Below are 21,032 nucleotides of genomic sequence, written 5' to 3' on the forward strand. Positions count from 1 at the left end.
GACGAGTAGCTGAGAAAATGGAACCAATTGATGCGATATATCGTATGCCGTTCTGATACAAAATATGGCGTCTATTGAATCACCTTAAATTAAAAATGGGACGAAATAAACATCAAAATCCGCAGTTTTTGTAAAAAATGTCATGTCCGACTTCTCTAATTGACTCGATCCACTGTGCGGCAGCATTGCTGTACGAGCATGTATCGAAGGGGGGGGGGGGGTTGGCAGGAGAGGGGTGTTTTCGACTTTTAACGGCAGGGGCCCGCACTCCCGTCTGCATCAGATAACCCGGGGGCGTCCGTTTCTGGAAAGAGGGAAACGACGAGGATGGGCCCTTTCAAAGGGTTCGCAGCGGGGAAAAAATGAAAAAGCGCTGATATGTTTCCGTTGTAATAATTCGCGGTGACCCGCGCAGATGGTCCGTCGCGCGTTGCCGTGGTGAGCGGGAAAATCGCTGATTTAAATGTGACTTTTCAAGAAAAGGAGAGGGGCTCCACTGCCGTGATAGCAAAGAGGGCAGTAAGTGCCAAATTTTCGAAATCGAGTCTCATTCAAAATTCGTCTTATCTCTTTTAGACTAAATCACTGAAATAGTTAAAACTGCAAAATTCATCTGATTTTAATGAAACCGAGACCCACGAGAAAGCCGTAAGTGCGCAAAAATGACGTAGTTGCAGGTGAAAGAGCCGTAAGTGACATTCACTGGAAAAAAACCACATTGGATCTAGAGTCCAGACTCTTAAAAACATCGACAAGAAAAAGTACTCTTGATTCAATCAGAATCTAGCTTAAATCAAAAACCAAGCCTCTTAATTTGAGCGGATTTCCTTTTGATTTAAGCCTAAATCTGATTGAATCAAGAGTCCTTTTTCTTGTCAATGTTTTCAAGAGTCTGGACTCTAGATCCATTGTGTTTTTTTTTCCAGTGCTCCACGAAAGAGAGAGGGGCTCTACTGCCGTGATATCATAGAGAGCAGCAGTTAGTGCCAAATTTTTAAAATCGAGTTTCCTTCAAAATGTGTCTAATCTCTTTTAGATGCAATCGCTGAAATAGTTAAAACTGCAAAATTCATCTGATTTTCATGAAAACGAGCACTGGAAAAAACACATTGGATCCAGAGTCTAGACTCTTAAAAACATCGACAAAAAAAAGTACTCTCGATTGAATTAGAATCTAGCTTAAATCAAGAACCGAGCCTCTTAATTTACGCGGATTTCGTTTTGATTCAAGCAAAAATCCGATCGAATCAAGAGTATTTTTTCTTGTCAATGTTTTCAAGAGTCTGGACTCTAGATCCATGTGTTTTTTTTTTCCAGTGCTCCACGAAAGAGAGAGGGGCTCTACTGCCGTGATAGCATAGAGAGCAGCAGTTAGTGCCAAATTTTCGAAATCGAGTTTCCTTCAAAATTCGTCTAATCTCTTTTAGACTATATCACTGAAATAGTTAGGACAGCAAAATTCGTCTGATTTTAATGAAAACGGAACACATGAGAAAGCCGTAAGTGCGCAAAAAATGACGTAGTTTCCGGCAAAACAGCCGTATGTGACATTATTCCACCAGAGAGCCAATGAAAACAGCGCTTTGAAGTAAAGTGTCGCCCTCTTTCTGCCAATGTCTAACCTGAAAATGTGTATTTTGTGAGCGGTCCATAACGCAACCGCGTAAGCATACAGAAGATATCACTTACGGCTGTCTTTCCTAACTTTAGCCTAACATGAAAATGAAAAATACCCTGTTTATGTAATTGAAATGAAATTGGTCGATTTTTATTCATCCAAACGATTTCTAAAAGTCTTTTAGATGATTCGTGGCAATTTGACACAGGACCAGGGTCGGATTTACCTACTTGCCGCCCATGGGCCGCCTGTATTTTGCCGCTCCCTTCTCATTCGTTTTGAAACATCGATACAAACCATTAAGTGAACGTGCCGGAGGAGGAGGGGTGCATAAGATGCGTTTACTCGTGTTGGGCACATTTTTTGTGAAAGCCCTGTCAACACTAGCAAAAGTTCCCGGAACTTCGCGCAAAAGTTAAGTTCCGAAAACCTATCTCTGTGTGGACAAGGCCTTTCGTTAATGAGAAATGAACGCAAAAGTTATGAATGAATAAACATGAATGTGGTTTAATAATTTTAATTTCCGCCACCGCACCAACCGCTTTGTGTTCGGAGCAATGCGGGAAGTATCCTCACAGTCTTGTAGGCGTTAAGCGTTTCCCACCGACCGCTGCTGCTGTTTTTGACGCAATGCGTGAAGCATTCATGCAGTCTTGTAGGCAGTATGAGTTTCACGCCAACCGCTGCTGACCGCACTGCGTTTGACGCAGTGCGTGAGGTATTCATGGAGTCTTGCAGGCGCTATGCGAGTCACGTCGACCACTGCTGACCGCACTGTGTCTGACGCAATGCGTGAAGTATTCATGCATTCTTGTAGGCGCTAATATGTGTCACATGCCGACCACCGCGCCGAGGGCTTCTCCTTTTCATCTCAAGCCCTCGTCATCATTGCTCTCTGCGCCGTTCCGCTTCAGGCCAAATTGCGTCTCTCTCAACCAGTCTAATGAAAGGCGCTGTCTCTTGTGTCACCGAAAGACAAACAAATGAGCAATTACTATATTTTAACTCTCTAGAGATTTTGTCGCCTTTTCTCTTTTGTAATTTTTTCCCTGAATCCGATTTTTTTTGACACCTACATTTGAAAAAATTGCAACATTTACCACCCCCTAAATTTGCCACCATGGGCCGCGGTCAAAGTGGCCACCCCCTAAATTAGGCCCTGCACAGGACGGAGGTTCCTTTCAATGAAATTCTCCGATTAGACGCTTCTGAGCTCCCTTTCAGAGAAAACCAGTGCTTCATGTCTCTCGCAAAATTTTACGCAGGAATCAGCACCTAAATCGCAAATCGCCCCCACACGCGCGAGAGCTCCTTTTGCTATTTGGAGACTTGTATTTTACATTGGGGGAAAAAAAAAAAAACACATCGGATCTAGAGTCCAGACTCTGAAAAACATTGACAAGAATAAATACTCTTGATTCAATCGGATTTTCGCTTAAATCAAGAACCAAGCCTCTTAATTTGAGCGGATTTCCTTTTTATTGAAGCAAAAATCTGATTAAATCAAGAGTATTTTTCTTGTCAATGTTTTCAAGAGTCTGGACTCTAGATTCAATGTGTTTTTTTTTTCCAGTGTTTAGGGACTTGTATTTTATGGAGGGAAATCTGGCGCCGTCCGAAATTTCAAAAGCCCTTTTTCCATAGCGCGGGAGTGGGGGCGGACAATCCTAATTCAATTTTACCGGAATAGCTGGGAGCCGCTCGAGAGTGAAAGTAAACCGGGAGGCGCAGGTCAGAGTCTCGGAGTCGAGAAGAAAGTCGTAATCAAAGTTCACGCTCGGCGCCCGGCCCAAGGGTCAGAAGGGATCCCTTCCGCGTCTCCCGTCGTCTACGGGCAAAGACTTATCCCGTTTCGAGCAGAAACCACACAACTCCACAGCCGAGCGCAGGAAAGAGCAACGAGCTGTCCGCATGAACTTTTCTAGAAGATAGCTAGCTCCGAGATCTCCTGAATTTACGCATCTGGTAACGCTTAGTTCCAGCGTTCTACCGGGCCGATTTTCATGATTTTTGCGGCTATCGACAGGCAATTGTCTCCAAATGAGAAACGGACGCCCCCGGGTTATCTGATGCAGACGGGAGTGCGGACCCCTGCCGTTAAGTCGAAAACACCCCTCTTTTGCCAACCCCCCCTTTCCATACATGCTTCTACAGTAATGCTACCGCACAGTGGATCGAGTCAATTAGAGAGGTCGGATATGAAATTGTTTTCAAAATCTGCGAATTTTGATGTTTTTTTCGTCCCATTTTTAAATCTAAGGGGTGCTAAAAGAAGACAATTTTACGAGAAAACCAATGAAACCACTTTCAGAACCTCAAAGTTTGGCATAAATGGAGTTAAAAGCATTTAAAATTTTCACATTTTGTCCGACCTCTCCCATTGACTCGATCCACCGTGTGCCGTTCGAATTCTCCAATCTCTCCTACCCAGAAAGAGATTGGACAAATGAGAGTTGAGTATTAAAAATTGTCATTCTTTTGGTCGTTCTTTTGTCGAAGCGAGCCTACGAGAGCACGAAGCGCCCTCTGAAGGTTGAACCGCATAGCGGCCAGGGGGCCTCATTGTTTATTCACAAGTACTAATATCACATCCTATTTGTCGATACTTTTTAATAGGTTTAAATGAGAGATCAATCGATTTATCGCAAAACACGATGCGCCACTACGCAAGATCCAATTTCGTCAGTCCACCAGGATTAAGCGCCTCTCTCGCGGTCATGTTGATAAACTCCGGTTTCGAATCCTCGCGAATTGACGCGAGTAGAAGCTGCGATTGACGAGAAGGTTCGAATCGATTTACTCTCTGTGATCCGGAGCATATGTATGAGGCCCGGCGTCCAATTATCTGTGGGGCCGAAGCTCATACTTCGGCGGTAGGGTATTCGTTAGCGAGGAATTATTCACGCTGGCAGTTGCGCGGAGTTACGAACCGAGTTACGGAGTAACGAGTGTGTGTAACGCGATGTGATCCGCTGAGGATGGTAAATTTCACAAGCTCCACCCTAATCGGATACTCAAAATCTTCGCCTTTGCGTCCATCGGCAGTGCCAAGTCTTGTAGAAAAGCAAGTCCCCCCGCAATTCTTTCTTGGAAAAAATTGAATGGAGATGTTGCATGTGTGAGGTATTTGCGATTTGACTGTTGATTCTTACGTAAAAGTTCGCGAGAAACACGATGGTACCACTGGTTTTCTCTGAAATGAACTCCCAAGCTAAAAAAAAGCTCTCAACTTGAGGCCCAAATGAAGGGGATATCCCACGCTACCCTGAGAGTCCACCTCCACATCAAAACAAACTCGGCGCAAAACGCGCACTGGCGCCTACAAACCTAAGGGACTACTTCACGCATTGCGCAATGCTTGAAGTATCCCCTTAGGTTTGTAGGCGTCAGTGCGCGTTTCGAGCGGGCAGCACACCGCGCCGTGCCGCAGCGTGCCATAACCTTGCTCACAATGGAGATGTTGCATGTGTGAGGAATTTGCGATTTGACTGTTGATTCTTATGTAACACGATGGTACCACTGGTTTTCTCTGAAATCAACTCCCATACTCTAAAAAAGTTCTCATGTTGAGGCCAAAATCGAGGGGATATCCCACGCTATCCTGAGAGTCCACCTCTACATCAATACAAACTCTCCATGCAAAGATAGGGAGCAAATACATTGACAGGGCTGCCACTTTATTTAGAGACTCTAAAACTGACACACGGCATCATTGCTACTGTATTTGCTCCCTATCTTTGCATGGAGAGTTCGTCTTGATGCAGAGGTGGACTCTCAGGATAGCGTGGGATATCCCCTCCATTTTGGCCTCAACTTGAGAGCTTTTTTTGAGCTTGGGAGTTGATTTCAGAGAAAACCAGTGGCACCATCGTGTTTCTCGCGAACTTTTACATAAGAATCAACAGTCAAATCGCAAATTCCTCACACATGCAACATCTCCATTATAACTCGGTAATTTTAACCGTATCATTTTCTCAGTGTAGGAAAAACCTCGGTGTAAAGTTTTAAAGATAGCGAGACCTAGTTCTCGAACTTGTGACCCGGAGCCTGGGGGAAGGAAAGCAAAGCCCATGCAGGAACCAAGCGCGGCGGAAGATCGGGATGAAATATCGTCGTTGTCGGTAATAACAGTAATTCCGCGAGCGAAGCCCTTCGCGTTACCCACCTTTTCGCAGAGGCAGACAACGCCTTTGTCATGTTCGTTCCGCAACCGCACGACGCGGATAGTGCTCAGACCGCAACCGGAACTCGTTGGAAATCCTGAGATTTCGCGTTAAATGGCAACGGCGGACAAAGCACCGAGTTCTAATATTTCGGCTCCTGGTGTCTGGGAAGTTTATTTATTGGCAGATATATCCGTCGCACCTTCTCCAGCGAGAATGGCATCGATGCCGGATTTCAACCGATATCTTAATATTTTCGGGTGGGGATGTAAGTCAAATCGTCGCCTACCTGACCGGTGCTCCCATTTCCCGGAACTAGTTCCGAATTCCGGAACTTTTGAGATTTTCCTGAATTTTGCCCGGAACTTTTGAAATTCTCGAAATGTGCCGTATTTTTTGGAATATCCGGAACTATCTCAGAACTTATGAAAAAATTTAAAAGGAATTGTGGAGCTTTCGACGGTCATGAAGTGGGATGTATTGGAAAAAAAAGTTCCGGATCTCAGAAATTTTGACGGACATGAAATGGGAGCACTGTACCTGACATAAGGGCATAACTACACTCTGTAATGAACCCTGTCCTCCATATATTTCAATGTTTTTTTGGGCTCATCTCAATGTATAGTTACGCCCTTATGTCAGGTACAGTGCTCCCTTTCTATGTCCGTCATTTCTGAGATCCGGAACTTTTTTTTTCCGATGTCTCCCACTCCCTGACCGTTGAAAGTTCCGGGACTCCTTTTAGATTTTCCTAAAGTTCCGAGACAGTTCCGGAAAATGCAAAAGATCCGGAACATTTCGGGAATTTCAAGAGTTCCCGGAAAAATTCAGGAAAATCTCAATAGTTCCGGAATTCAATAAAATGTTTACTTTCGAGAAAATATATGAATATATTTTTCCTTGAAAATTTCAGAAACTTAGGTGAAATTGCGAACACAATTATCTGAAAAATTCAAAAGGAATCAGATTTTTCAAAAGTTCCGAGAAAGTTCCGGAAAATGCAAAAGATCCGGAACATATCAGAAATTTCAAGCGTCGAAATGACCGTCTGCTTGATACCTTTCGTCGATAATACGCTAATTGATTTTTACTTTGGTTTTTGTTGCAGCGATTACGGTGCTCGAGTGTCTCAATGAGGAGATCGCGGCAACCCTTGTGGCCGACCAATGTTTGACCGCGGAGGAAAATGGGCCCGAGGAATCCTCCCGGCAAGACTTCGTCCTCCAGACGTCCATGGCGCTCATGAAACGGCTCCTTGTCGACGCTCAAGTGAGTTCATACACAAAACTTTCTCCCACTTTCAACCGGAAATCGAGTCCGTTTTTGGGTAACCCCTAGCAGTGACCATAATTTCAGAGACCTCACTGTGTTATAGAGTACCTACATTAAGATAGTATGGCCACAGATGTTACCACTTCTGATTAGCTCAGCCATCTTAGGCTGGATGGAGCCCTGAGGACCCAAAAATGGCGGACGCCATAAGTCAATGTAATGCAAAATGACTCAAAATGTAGTTTTTTTTGCTTATCGTAACAAAAAATTTACCCAAATGCACTATTTCGACTTCTTTTCATATTTATACGGCTAATCGTTTGCAATTTTCGAGAAAAATTATCTTAAATGTAGTAAGGGTGGCAGCAAGTGCGGTTGGTGATAACCGTCAAAAGTTGGCAATGACCCCCCTCCCACCCTCAAAAACCAAAACTAAGCACCGCCATTTTTGGGTCCAAAGCCTCTCCATGGGGCCCAACGGCCATACTCTCTTAATATAGGTACTCTACTGTGTTATCTCCCTTATAAGCAGAGATGAAAAGGGTTTCAAAAGGCGAAGAAATTTCACGAAACTTGAAATTCATTAATTTTTTTCGGAATAGAGAATTTGCAAGTGTCTGAAATTTTGTAAATTTCTTCTTCAAAATGATACTACCAGGAAAACTGAGTGCGAGGGTATCCTTGGTTTCCAAATTGAACAATTATCGGAGGAAATATGGCTAAATAACCAAATCTGCTAAAATACATGCGTTTAAATGGGAAATACCGCCAGATGACGTCATAAGGTGGCACATTTTTTCACTTTTAAATAAATTTTTCTCCAATTTCCCGTACCAGAAAAAAATTATAAAAAATACTGCGAACTCAGCTCATGAGGCGCTCTCAGTTAAAACAATAAAATTTGTGTGTGCAAATTCTCCATTATTAATTAAACCTTTAAAATACTGAAAGCGTTTCAGAATCATTTTATAAGAAATGACGATGAATATGGCCTCAAAAGTTTCTACCGACTATCGGAAAGTCCCAGTTCTTTCTCGAGTTGGCCACAGCCTAACTGTTTTAATTTTAATGCAACGTAGTGTTCAGGAAAATTAAATTTTCCGACTCTTAAGCTTCGCCACTTAATGTGTTTTTTAAATTGATGGACAGAGGACCTATCAGAAAAAAAGCTTCCATAAAAAGTCCACCATTATTGGACTGCACTTAACATGTCAAAGTAAAATAATAAATGGCCATCAAAATAATGTCTACAGATAAATCTTATGTGTGTGCTAACATAAGGTTAATTTATATCCTTAGATGATCGATGAAGATGTGCACGCTCAAAAGCATCATGTCTGAAAACTGTAAGTCTAATTTTGTGCAAGGTCTAATTTGAATTCTGCAGATAAGCCTAATGCGAACAAAATACACGTTCGGACATGCTTTTAGTAGCTTCACTTCCAATCTGTAGACCTTTTCCCTAGCGTTAACGAACCACCCTTCTAGAATGGCCGATAAACGAACCATACTTCTAGAATGGCCGATAAATCCTGTTTCAAGAGAATCGTAGAAGGACGCTCCTTGTCTCTAGATAAAACGAAGATCAAAGTTAGGTTCACTTAGGTGCCCATTCACTTCCCGCTTCACAACTAATCCATGAGCGATAAACACATAACTCTTCTTCCCGCTGAAACTGAATGCTCCCAAGAGGCTCGTAAAATGGAATTGTTGACTGTTACCTTTCAAAGATCGTCGACCCGACGATATTTGAAGGTAACCGATTCGTTTGGCACATATCATAGATCATATTTGGAGATTTCCAAGGAATTTCGTGTAGAAATGTCTGAGACATTAAATAATTAGTTCCAGTTTGAAAACCCCTATTTGGACGGAATTAAACAGAAAGGAACCATAAGTCACATCGGGATCGAACCGAGAAAAAGAGGTTTGAAGTTTGGCTCTTGCATAAGACTCAATGTAAAAGATAAACTTCAAGTTCTATTTCTGCAAAATTTGCTCCGACAAAAACTTTGAATTTTTGGCGATAGATTGGCAGTGGTTGAGTTCAAAACCACGCTCATAACTCAATTTTTTCCAAAATGTGGGTTGGTCCTTTTCTGCTTAACTCAGTCCATTTGTGCGTTGTGAAGATCCTACAGGTTCACCATCTAGTAGTCATTCCAAAGGCATAGTTTGTTGACTGGCGGAGGCTTGTTCCATTCTAGACATTATTTTAGTTGCCATTTTATTATATGCCTTTTTGCTGTAGCCCCTAAGAATTTGACTTTCCGCAATAGCTTTTTTTACTTTGACATTCCGTCCAGGACCGGATTTAGGGGGGGGCCACATGGGCCGCGGCCCATGGTGGCAAATTTAGGGGGCGGCAAATGTTGTAATTTTTTCAAATGTAGGTATCAAGAAAAAAGTCTGATTCAGAAAAAAAATTACAAACGAGAAAAGGCAAAAAATCCCTCATTTCCTGAGAGGTATAGTATAGTAATTTCTAATTTGTTCGTCTTTTGATGATACAAGAGACAGCGCCTTTCATTAGTCTAGTTGAGAGAGAAACCAAGCACGCGATTTGGCCTGGAGCGGCGCGGCGCAAAGAGCAATGATGACGAGGACTTGAGATGGAAAGGAGGTGCCCTCGGCGCGCCGGTCAGCATGAAACACATTAGCGCCTACAAGACTCCATGAATACTTCACGCATTGCGTCAAACGTAGCGCGGTTAGCAGCGGTCGGCACGGCGCGCGGCGCGGCGTGAAACTCATAGCGCCTACAAGACTGCATGAATACTTCATGCATTGCACCAAACACAGTGCGGTTGGCGCGGTGGCGAAAATTAAAATCATTAAACCACATCCATGTTCATTCTTTCAATGAGTTCATGGAGTTATAAGCGTTTAAAGTTTCCACATTTTGTCCGACATCTTCCATCGACTCTATCCACAGTGCGCCGCCTACTCTTGTTTTTCAGAACATTAAATATATATTTATCTTTATTATGTATATTTATCTGGTTTTTCCTGTGTCCTCAGAATAAATTCCGAAAAATGGTGGACGAGAACCGTCAACTGGGCTCGCGGATCGACGGCGAGATCCACCAGGCGAACGAGGAGATGTCGGCCATCCGCGACGAGCTCTCGCACACCCGCAAGAAGCTCGACGAGCACCTCCACCTCACCAATGGCTCCGCCAACCCCACCCCCGCACAGCCACCCCCGAACCACCCCAACCCCAACCCGGCGCCCCCCGTCCCGGCCCGCAACCGCCCTCCGGCCGCCCGCACCGATTCCACCCCGGATCAAGGTGAGAATTATACTGTCATCCACGGCGAAAACACCGTAACCTAATTACAAATTTTGTATTTTTCTTTTACACACTGGAAAAAAAACACATTGGATCTAGAGTCCAGACTCTTGAAAACATTGACAAGAAAAATGACTCTTGATTCAATCGGATTTAAGCTTAAATTAAAAGGGAATCCGCTCAAATTAAGAGGCTTGGTTCTTGATCTAAGCAAAAATCCGATGAATCAAGAGTATTTTTTCCTGTCGATGTTTTTAAGAGTCTGGACTCTAGATACAATGTGTTTTTTTTCCAGTGCGTAACCTAATTACAAATTTTGTATTTTTCTTTTACACTTTTATTGCTCTTTTTTTTTAAAAAAAAAAAAAAAAATCCAGTTTGCACGATGTTCCATACTTTCATGTTGAGTTCCCAGTGCACTGGAAAAAACACACATTGGATCTAGAGTCCAGACTCTTGAAAACATTAACAAGAAAAAGGACTCTTGATTCAATCACATTCAAGCTTGAATCAAAACGAAATCCGCTCAAATTAAGAGGCTTGGTTCTTGATTTAAGCTTAAATCTGATTGAATCAAGAGTATTTTTTCTTGTCGATGTTTTCAAGAGTCTGGACTCTAGATCCAATGTGTTTTTTTTTTTTCTAGCGCAGCAAAAACACCGTAACCTAATTGCAAATTTTGTATTTTACTTTTACATTTTTATTGCTCTTTTTTTTAAAAAAAAAAAAAATCCAGTTTGCACGATGTTCCATACTTTCATGTTAAGTTCCCAGTGGCGCATCGGAGTTGACTCCAAAAAATTATGGATGCATTTTTTTTTGTTTGTTTTTAATTTGTAAAACAGCATTTTGTCCATTGCCCTAAATGTACTTTATATTTGCGAGGAGCGTTGCTGAGACTCGAGAATTTAAGATAAACGAACGGCTCAATACTTTTCCCGGGAAATCAATTTTTTGCCTTGATTTTCCTGCAAATAATCGAAATCGATTTAACCGATTTTTGGGGAAATTGGACCACTAGACAAGGTACAAATTACAGCATTCTGAAACATGTTTCTTAACCAAAATTTCACGTAAAACACGACGCGCACAACGGAAATTACCAAAATCAACTCCTTACAAAGATATTTGATGATTCCTGATGCGTGAATTCAAACCACTCGCTCGTGAAAACTCGATGCTCTACGTGATTCACATCGCGCGCTAAACATTATCATCGCAGTCTCTGCGATATAAAAATCTGGCTACTTCAATCTTGACGCTTTGGCTCAGCTGTAGCAAATTGCCTATAGTTTGAACAACACATGGTGGGAAATGAACATTGCGCGATTGAGGAGCTCGCTGAAACCGTTGTAGTGCGCGATTTGACTCACGTTGAGCTTTGAGTTTCTTAATTGTGAGCGGGCAGTTCAAATTCCTCGTAACCAATGTGAAATAAAAACGCTAATATCTTCGTTAGGAGTTGGTTTCAGTAATTTTCGTTGTGCGAATTGTTTTCTACGGGAAATTCTGGTTAAGAAACATGTATCAGATTGCTCAAATTCGGGCTTTGTCTAGTGGTCCATTTGAGAAAAACAAACGGCTTAATACTTTTCCTAGAAATCGATTTTTGCCTTGATTTTCCTGCAAATAATATATTTTTTCGATTTAATCGATTTTTGGGAAAAAATTAAGAAGACTACGTCAACTCATACGTGCATATTTTTTTGGCAGATCGGAACGGACCGGACGCGAAATCAGAGCGAAGCCGGACGGAAGCGACGTCGGAACGAGCCGGACCGGAAGTGACGTCGGTGAACGGGACCGGAAACGGGGAGGACAGGACCGAGTCGAACGGCGACGCGGACAGCGACCAGAGCAAGGACGCGATCGCGGACTCGGGGTCGTCGCGGAGCACGGCGGACAGCCTGAGCAGCAGCGACGTCAGCGAACCCGCCCTCTCGGCGCCCAGGAGCGAGTCCGAGGGCGCGGGAGCCGCCCCGAACTTCCAGAAGCACCTCCGGGACCAACTCCAGCTGGTCCGACCCGCCTCCCCGACGCCCGGACCAAGTAGCAAATCGGATCACGGTGAGTTTGCCTGCGAGCCGATTATTGAAACTTATAGACAAAGCTATAGACAAAGACGACAAAAGGGATTTGGAGGGATCCTATTGGTGAAAGCAGGTGGTGGCAATGGACATAGGAGGTAGGTAATGGACTAACTAACGGCAACCCACTAAAGACCCGACAGTTAGTCCATCATTTTCTTCCTTAGTCTATAAGAACCAACCATGTCAACCAATAAGATCGCTCCATACTCCATACGTCTTCTTTGTCTATCGCTTTGTCCGTCAGTTTCAATAATCGCCCCGCTGGAAGGGAGGAAAAACCACGATATCTGCCCGAGTAGCACGGATTGCAATAAGTAGGAATTGCATGGTAAAAATATTGCAATTAAGATTTTGCATGATCCACCAACGCCTAGACGCAACCGCGCGTGGTCAGAGGATGTCCATGTTGCTTACTATAAAATTGCAGGCGCTGAGATCGAATTCTGAAGGAAACTCAGGTTCGAGAAAATATGGTCGCTCCTGCTCTCTCCGACAAGACGGGCGCACACGAGAGTGAGTGAGAAGGAAAGTAGAGCTACCTTTTTCTTGAACTAATCCTGAATTTTAAAACTTTTTAAATGATCGAAACTTCTATCGGAATCTTTGAGGTTCCCGAAATTTTCAGCTACTTCTGGAATTTTTTGGAATTTCGGCGTTTCCCGTCAGTTTGACCGACTATTTAATCAAATTTGATGATTTTTATTATATTAAATTAGACTGTCTTCGGAACTGCATCCGGGCGTATTTCCCCCGGAACTTTTGAAAGACCAAAATTTTCTCCGAACTTCAGGAAATTGGAAATTATCCCGGGAATCTTTGGTATAATGAACAGGCAGCACTGTGCTACTTTGGTGGCTCATATTTTACAATGTGTGTGGGAAAACTAATGGCACATGACAGGGTTGGTACAGTCAGGGAAAACCTTGGAATGTTAGGGAAAATGACGAAAATATCGGGGGGAAATTGATAAGCATCTTTATTTGTTTCTTACAGAGGATTTGACGTGTCGAACAACAAATTTTGTCCAAAAACTTTCTATAAATATGTCTTTTTGACCATCTGGCCTTCCTTTTACATTTTTGGATTTTTATCTCAGAATCTCGGTGCCTTCATTTCTTCACGTGTCTGTGCGAAGTGGCGCGGCGCCTTTCGACGTCTCTTACTTTCTTACCCTCGCGTTTAAGTATCCGGCGCAGCATGTGTTAAAAAATAACCATAATTATGTGAATTTTTCTATATCAACATTTGATCGGGGCTGCTTTCGAGGCAAGGGAATTTCATCAAAATGTGTCGAGAAAATGTCAGGCAATTTCATTTCCTAGATTTGGTGGCAACCCTGACATATAATATTTCGAAAAAGATTGTAGTTCCCAAGAAACTGTAGTTACAAGAAATTGTAGTTCCCAATTGAAAAATGGACGTATATATGCTAAAAGGAACTAGAGACGTGTGGGGAAGACGGGGGTGTGCTCGTGGAAGCTGCATGAGAAATATTGTAGAAATGGGCGTGATTCCTTTTGGGAAAATGGAAAAGTCCGTTTTTAAATTAAATCAAAAGGAACTAAGCGCCAAAACATGCTAACTCATGAGCCTTGGGTACGTGACAAGAGCGTTGTGGATCGGGCTCATGAGTTAAAGACTCGGATCCGTGGAAGGTCGTCTCCTTCGTCGCCGCTGACGTCACTGGCGATTTATAATTCCCACTCATTCTTACCACCCTCAACTAACGAGCACACTCCTTTTTTTCCACCTCTATCTAGTTACTTTTAGCATAATTATGTCCAAATGCAGTCCAATTCATCTCTGGTACCAGTAACTAATCTAATTATTTTCTAATTTGATGTTTTTTTCCCAAGAAGTAGTTCCTTATTTGTTTAGTTTCGGACGTTGTAAGACAAGAAAACGGCCCATGATGTTAGCGCCTCTTATCCCCGCTTAATTGTCTTGCATGTTGCAGACAGAAATAATGAAGGCGTTTATGATGAGCACGCAGCAAGAGTACCATCTTTATAGGTATAGACGCGTGGTCTCTGCGCGGGATGTTGCCCGAGGGCAGCTGTGATTGGTGGACGTGGGCTTGTCATCACTGGGAATAGTTTGAGTATACCTTTTAAGGGAGAAAATTGCCATCTCTCTCTCCCCCCCCCCCCTTTCTCACGGAGGCTTCACGACCGAAAAGAAAACAAGAACAGCAATTTCAAAAATCAACCTAAAAAACTATTTTCCTACTTCCTTTGCATCAGTTTAAAGTTTTTGTGTTGTCTCATTTTAACTTGTAAATTTCCACTTCGCATTTCTCGGATTCACAACAATAAACGTCGCTCAACTTGTTTATTCAACTCCAACTTATCTTATCCAAAATTTTACTTTTTTTGAAACCCCTTCAAGTAGAAAAATTGAATCCTAAGCTTTTCTTTTTCTTTTTTTATCATATTGTAATGTGTATTTCTTTATGTACTCCTCTAAAATTTGGAATTTTTATTCTATTTTCTGTTATTTCAGTAGGTGGATCTAATCAAAGCAATGTAGATATAGCCAACCTCTCAAACGATGCTCAATCCAGCTGTAACGCAAGCACACGTCTCAGATTGGAAAATGACCGCCTCAAGAGAGAAGTGGCCGAATTGCGGAAACTAATTTCCGTGTCTGGTATAGCTACTGGAAACCTATGCAATAGTATTGACTCAAGTTCAAAATCGCCTGTTGATTCTGCGAAATCATCGATAGCAACCAATGAGGATCTAAATGACAGTGAAAAGATTTCAGCCTTAGAAACAGAGCTCAGTCAAGCCAAGCAAGCGCTAGCAGGTAAAGGAGGTTTTTATTTTCAATACCCAAAAGTCTATCTACTATCTAAAATCTTAAGAAAAAAAGTCATTTCATAATTCACAGACACATTTAAGAAGTTTTGGATCAGTTTAAGGTTTAGGTATCCTCCTCCCTCTGAATTCAGCTGTGTGCTGATATCAACAACAGGTTTGCATTTCAGATTTTTTTGCAATGTTCTGCAATGGTTGCCCAGCAAAAATTTTCGGAGGGACTTGAAAATTACATAGCGTCAGTTATCTTTCATATCTTATAAATATTTTGCTGATATCTCATCAGCAAAATCAACGAGGAAACAAGTGGTCTACAACTTGTTCTTAAGCTAATTTATTCCCAAAAATTGTCATTTTTTGCAGTTTTTAGGAATTTTTTTAAATCCTTGGTCTTTTTATCATCTTCTCATGTATTTTTGACTTTGGTAAACGGATATTGTTTGAGAGATTTTGGAAGTTTTTTTTAAAAATTCAATGAGGCACTACAGTGGAATTGAGGAGCATAATAGCTTCAGAAAGATTCAATGCCCAAAAAGCGCTCTGTGAAGTATACCTCTTTCTTGTTTACATACCATCGCTAATTACCATTCGGCTACACTGTATAATAATACCTACCAGGGATAACAGTTGGCCATCTCTTTGAACCAATTTTTGAAATCGCTGTGGTCTCTGCTTGGCTTTGAGCTCCAAATTTTCCTGTCAAAATAGCTTAAAGTCTTCCCCTTTCTTTCTATGTAGTCCAGGCGCCTGGTAGCTAAAAATGAGGCTACCTGGAATTTTGGGTACACAGCGATTTTTTTTGGCTTACTTTATGTTTTTTGGGTCGCTGAATCCGAATCTGAAGTTTCCGCACGCGTATCTGGTGAGCATTTTCCGCTATTTTGAAAAAATGGCCTAAAAAGGCCTTTTTTTGCGGTTTTTTTGATATAGCGGCTACGGATGAGGAAAAGTCCCGGATTTAGCTAATGTTTTGAATAGCTGACATAATTTGGAAGAAAATGGTGTATACATATGTTAGGTTTGCTTAAAAATTGAGGAAGATACAGCATCGTGAACATCGCGCCTATTCACGTTTTCGCGGCGCACCCGTCAACGCGCGATCCGGCTCGCCGCGGTCAGCCAAGTTCCGAAGCGTTCTAAAGTTCCGAAATCCGAGGTTCCTCAATTTTTGAGCAAACCTAGCATATTCATATACCATTTTCTTCCAAATTTTGTCAGCTATTCAAAACATTAGCTAAATCCGGGACTTTTCCTCATCCGTAGCCGCTATATCAAAAAAACCGCAAAAAAAGGCCTTTTTAGGCCATTTTTTCAAAATAGCGGAAAATGCTCACCAGATACGCGTGCGGAAACTTCAGATTCGGATTCAGCGACCCAAAAAACATAAAGTAGGCCAAAAAAATCGCTGTGTACCCAAAATTCCAGGTAGACTTACCAGGCGCCTGGACTAATGGCCCTGCCTCTACCTGACTACCTGCTGGTTCAAATTTTGCGTAGAATCGGTTTTAAATTTTCCTCAAAAAGAGTGAATGGATGAAATTTAATGGGAAAAACTGGTGGTATATTTTCTGTTGGTTATCAATTTATGGCTACACTGAGCAGCAGTTTTTATACTCACCATGTCTATCTGCTAATCTACATACCGCAGAGTTTAGGTTTGAAAAAAAAATATTGCTTATGCTTTTTAATTTTCTTTCAGCTCTGAAAAGTGACCGCAAAAGGCTGAAAGCTGAAAAGTTTGATCTGCTTAATCAAATGAAACAGTTGTATGGTACTTTGGGTGACAAGGAGAAGGAACTCAGGGAATTTATCAGAAGTTTTGAGCAGGTAAATTTTTTTACTCCATCCTCCGTAGTTTTCCAAGTTTTAAATCAGAAAATTTCATTTGAAATATTAGACAAATTCAGGAAAAAATTGAAATTAAATTTTTGTAAATACCCTGATTATTTGTAATCTAAACCATCAATACACGATTCCGTGACTTGCGCAACTGATTCATTCTTGCAAGTTTATTGGCGCTAAAGTATCAATTAGAAATACAATCAACAGTAGAGTATGTATATTTTACTCCAGAGTTCCTGTCTATACTGTAGATTAATATTTTATGATTTTTCATTAAAACAGAGGATGCGTGAAAGTGAAGAACAATTAGCACAAGAAAGAGCAGAACGAGAAAGAGAGCGGTGGAGTCTTCTGCGGCATGCAAGAGATGAAGCAGAGCGTAGTCTAAGTTTGGCTGCACAGCTTGATCTCAAAGAACAGCTACTTTTAGAGGTAAAGTTACTGTATTTTTTTTTCTCCAAGAATTTCAAGATGTGAAGAACATACACAAAAAATTTCAATAAAAATCGTTGTTTAGATTTCCTTTAAAGAAAATAAAACATGAGTAGAGACTTACAACATCACAATCTGAGATACGCATTTTACGGCTGCAGCCATCGAAATTTGTTGTAAAAATTTATGTATAGTTTTCCAGTAATGACTAATGTTGTTTGTCGCAGTTAGCAGCCACAGATTGATAGTGAAACTGGTGGAAATATGTATCGTGGGTGTAAATCGGCAGTCGCATAACTTGGTTTGCGGCGTCGCAGACTTCCTGTCATACTTTATTTTTTAAACGGAAAACTACTCAACAGCAATTCTTTAAAACTACCGTGATTTGTCTTCTCTGTGTGAGAAAAATTCTGCATAAACTTTAAGGAATGATGCCACTTTGTTCTCCTCTAAAAAAATAGCATAGAAGCGGAGATTTTCAGACACAGCAAACGAGATATGTGATTGCAGACTTGAGCCGTCGATATGTAGCAATTTGTAAAGAAAATCCTTACCATAGGTGCTTAATTTGCTATGGAATACAATGCAATTTCAATTTGTAAAGTTTCTTTGATCTCCCTTTTGTATCAAAAATACATTCTGTGAAAATTCTTAGTCATTTAATATGTTCGCTTTTCTTTACCATGTTAAACAAGAGCTTAAAGTATGACTCGTCAGAATCAAGATACCTACGGGCTTCATTAGTTTTATTATAGTTGCGACCTTACTGTTGTTTTGCCATTCTCTGTTAGGAATACTCATGGTCCATTCTGTTTTCCAGCCAAAGTCTGTCACAAATCCCCTTAAAAGTTGACTTTATCGTTAAGTTTTGAAAATCAAGAAAGGGGAGCAAAACAAATTATATTTCTGATGATCTCAAGAACTAAGTCTCTTAACTATAATGATATGAAATGTGATTAAAGTTTCTTTCCTTTTTATCTGCCAAAGGTTTTAATTTAGGAAAGTAAAGTTTGATAAGTTTGTGCCAGCCTTTTATGTTCAAATAACAAATAAATTTCTATTATTTTATCTTATCTCAGCTGGCTGCTAAGTTCAATTGCGCAATTATGCAACTGAAAATTGTGCAAAAGTCCATTGTATTTTACAATTTATGCACTTGTGAAATCAAGCCACCACATTTTTTCGTTTATTTATGGTTCTGTTGTGTTTTTGCAGGCTCGCCGGCAGTTATCTGCGGCAGGTTGCCTCTCTGATCAAGAGAGTCTTGCCTCAGTATCGCTCTGTGGAGGAGCCAGTGCCAAAACGGTAAACGGAATGAGCACCAATGTTTGCCTGGTCCCTGCAGCGGGAGATCGTGGCTCTTGTAGTGCTGATTCTGGTGTTCGCGGTAGCTCAGACAGAGAATCTGGAGCAACATCTGCCGGTGGAAATCTCTCTGACTCCACAACCGATGGTAAATAAAGGATTCTTTGTTTAGGCATCAACAATTGAGGACATTGCACCAAGAACAACCTATAACTGGAGACCGCGTTTTGAGAAAAACGCATTCAAAGTTTTGTTTTTGATGTACTGCGCAGACTTTTCTATGCAGGTACCCTGTTTTGGTGTTTTTGGGTGACCTAACCCTTCTACTGAAGGATGCCGGGTAGATTTTGCGATACATTTTGGGTTTACACTCTAATATAGTTAATTTAAAAAAGCGGTTTATAGGTCGTTATTACGTCCAACAGTCATTTTGGTGGCAATATGCAGTATAAATCATTTTAATCACGCATGATTAACGCAAAATAAAAGAATATCGATGGTGAGTATAGAGAGGGGTAACTAGCACATTATAGGCCCTTAAATTTATAGGCCCGTATTACGCCCAACAGTCATTTTGGTGGCAAAATGCGAAGTATACATTTTTGGAGGAAAGGATAGTTTGAGAGGAGAATAAATTATTTCAATAGCTCGTTTTTCTGAAATAAAAACAAATCTTTATAAAATGAGATCAAAAAATCGAGCCATCACTATCGCCGCGCCGCGCCGATGCCCGCTAACCGAGAATGATAAGGCCGCGCGTATAGGTCGTTCTTGCACCCATCGATCCAGAGGCCTGACTTGCCTCGGAAAAAAAAGGTTTTTCGACCTCGAGACGTTACCTATCTATATTCTATCGCTACCACAGCATAGTCCAGGGTACGTAGAATCCGAAAAGCAGATTGGCGTAATAACGACCTATACGCCTATAGGTTGTTCTTGGTGCGGTGTCCTCAATTAGACTCTTCATTGCTAATCAGTGCAGTGCCTAAGTCAAATAACGCTCTTCGCAAATTGAAAGTTTTTTGGAAGCCAGAATAGTCAAGGAACTGTTTTTGTAAGGTGAAAATAAATGATGATTTTAAAAATAAATGAACGCTGTATGGGAGTGCAGATAATTTCTATGGTCACTTTTTATGATCCATTGTTTTTAATGGAAATTTTGGAATGTAAAAAAGAAGGCGTTTTTACAGCCATAATTCCTAAATTTCTCCAACTTCTCCAAAAAATTCCTCCATTTTGAGAAGGTCTCGAAAATTTGTTGAGATTGCTTATCATGCCTGATAAATTTTGTTGCAATTCATAAACTGCTTATACAGGCATTTTCTGCATTTTTGACCCTCATTTCTTTAAAATTGTATCTCTAAAAGTAATAGTCGGAGAATTTTTAGAATGAACTGTGAACAACAAATTATTAAAAGCTAAATTCCTCATTATCTCTGGAACTCACTTTTTTCATTTTTTATTTTAGAGGCACAAAGCTGTTTTCCAAACCAATTTTTAAAAGTGTTAGGAGTTGTAAAATATGTTTGAAAGTTTCTCTGAGTAATGAAAATGAACCTTATCTTTTGGTGTGAAAAATTTTCAGTTTGCGTTGTTCACCAAAATTAACAACTGATAAATTGACAGTTCTTAGCCACTTTCTTAACAAATAACATTTTTCTGCCCATGAAAGTTTTAATAAGTGAGGATGTACATTGTTTTGCTTCACTAACAAATTATTGGAGGGGTAGTAACAAAATTCTGACCTCCAAAAAAAATCCATGACTCTTAATTCACAAGTATAACTTTTTTCTTAAGTTTCAAGTCATAGCTGTGCTCTGTTGCAGAAAATCTTTACGTTTGTGGTGCAGGTTGTGATGTGTAAGGTTTTAACAATAAAATTCCTAGCAAATACCTCTAGATGAAGTTCTCACAAGAATCTAGGAGTTTTTATTCAATTTATTATTGATTACCTACTTTGACTCCTAAGAGGCTTATGAAAGTGACATTACCTGTCAAAAATCAACGTCTGAGCTCAATAAAAACTCTAAATGCATAATTTGTAATAAAAAAGTACCAAGTTTTTCAATTTGGCACAAAGATTCGTAGCGTTCCAAGCCGGAGAAGTTTTGAGAACAAACAGCACTCAGCCCTAATTGACCCCTGCCGACCATTCCTAGCAAAATTTGTCGAAATTCTCCATCAAAACATTTCTCCAAT

The 21,032-nt window shown here is 41.0% G+C and overlaps 1 protein-coding gene across 1 annotated transcript in view; it reads left to right on the forward strand.

Moving 5' to 3' along the window:
* Liprin-gamma (liprin protein kazrin) overlaps nucleotides 1-21,032 on the forward strand; it is a gene marked incomplete in the record, with an annotated part of 215,304 nt that overhangs the window by 175,928 nt on the left and 18,344 nt on the right. The window contains 7 exon segments of the mRNA XM_072304697.1: nucleotides 6,890-7,050; nucleotides 10,075-10,345; nucleotides 12,059-12,412; nucleotides 14,941-15,243; nucleotides 16,954-17,081; nucleotides 17,379-17,528; nucleotides 18,744-18,981. Coding sequence (XP_072160798.1) covers nucleotides 7,015-7,050; nucleotides 10,075-10,345; nucleotides 12,059-12,412; nucleotides 14,941-15,243; nucleotides 16,954-17,081; nucleotides 17,379-17,528; nucleotides 18,744-18,981 — 1,480 coding nt within the window.

Source organism: Bemisia tabaci, chromosome 9, assembly GCF_918797505.1.
Source record: "Bemisia tabaci chromosome 9, PGI_BMITA_v3".
In the NCBI taxonomy this organism is placed as follows: Eukaryota; Metazoa; Arthropoda; class Insecta; order Hemiptera; family Aleyrodidae; genus Bemisia; species Bemisia tabaci.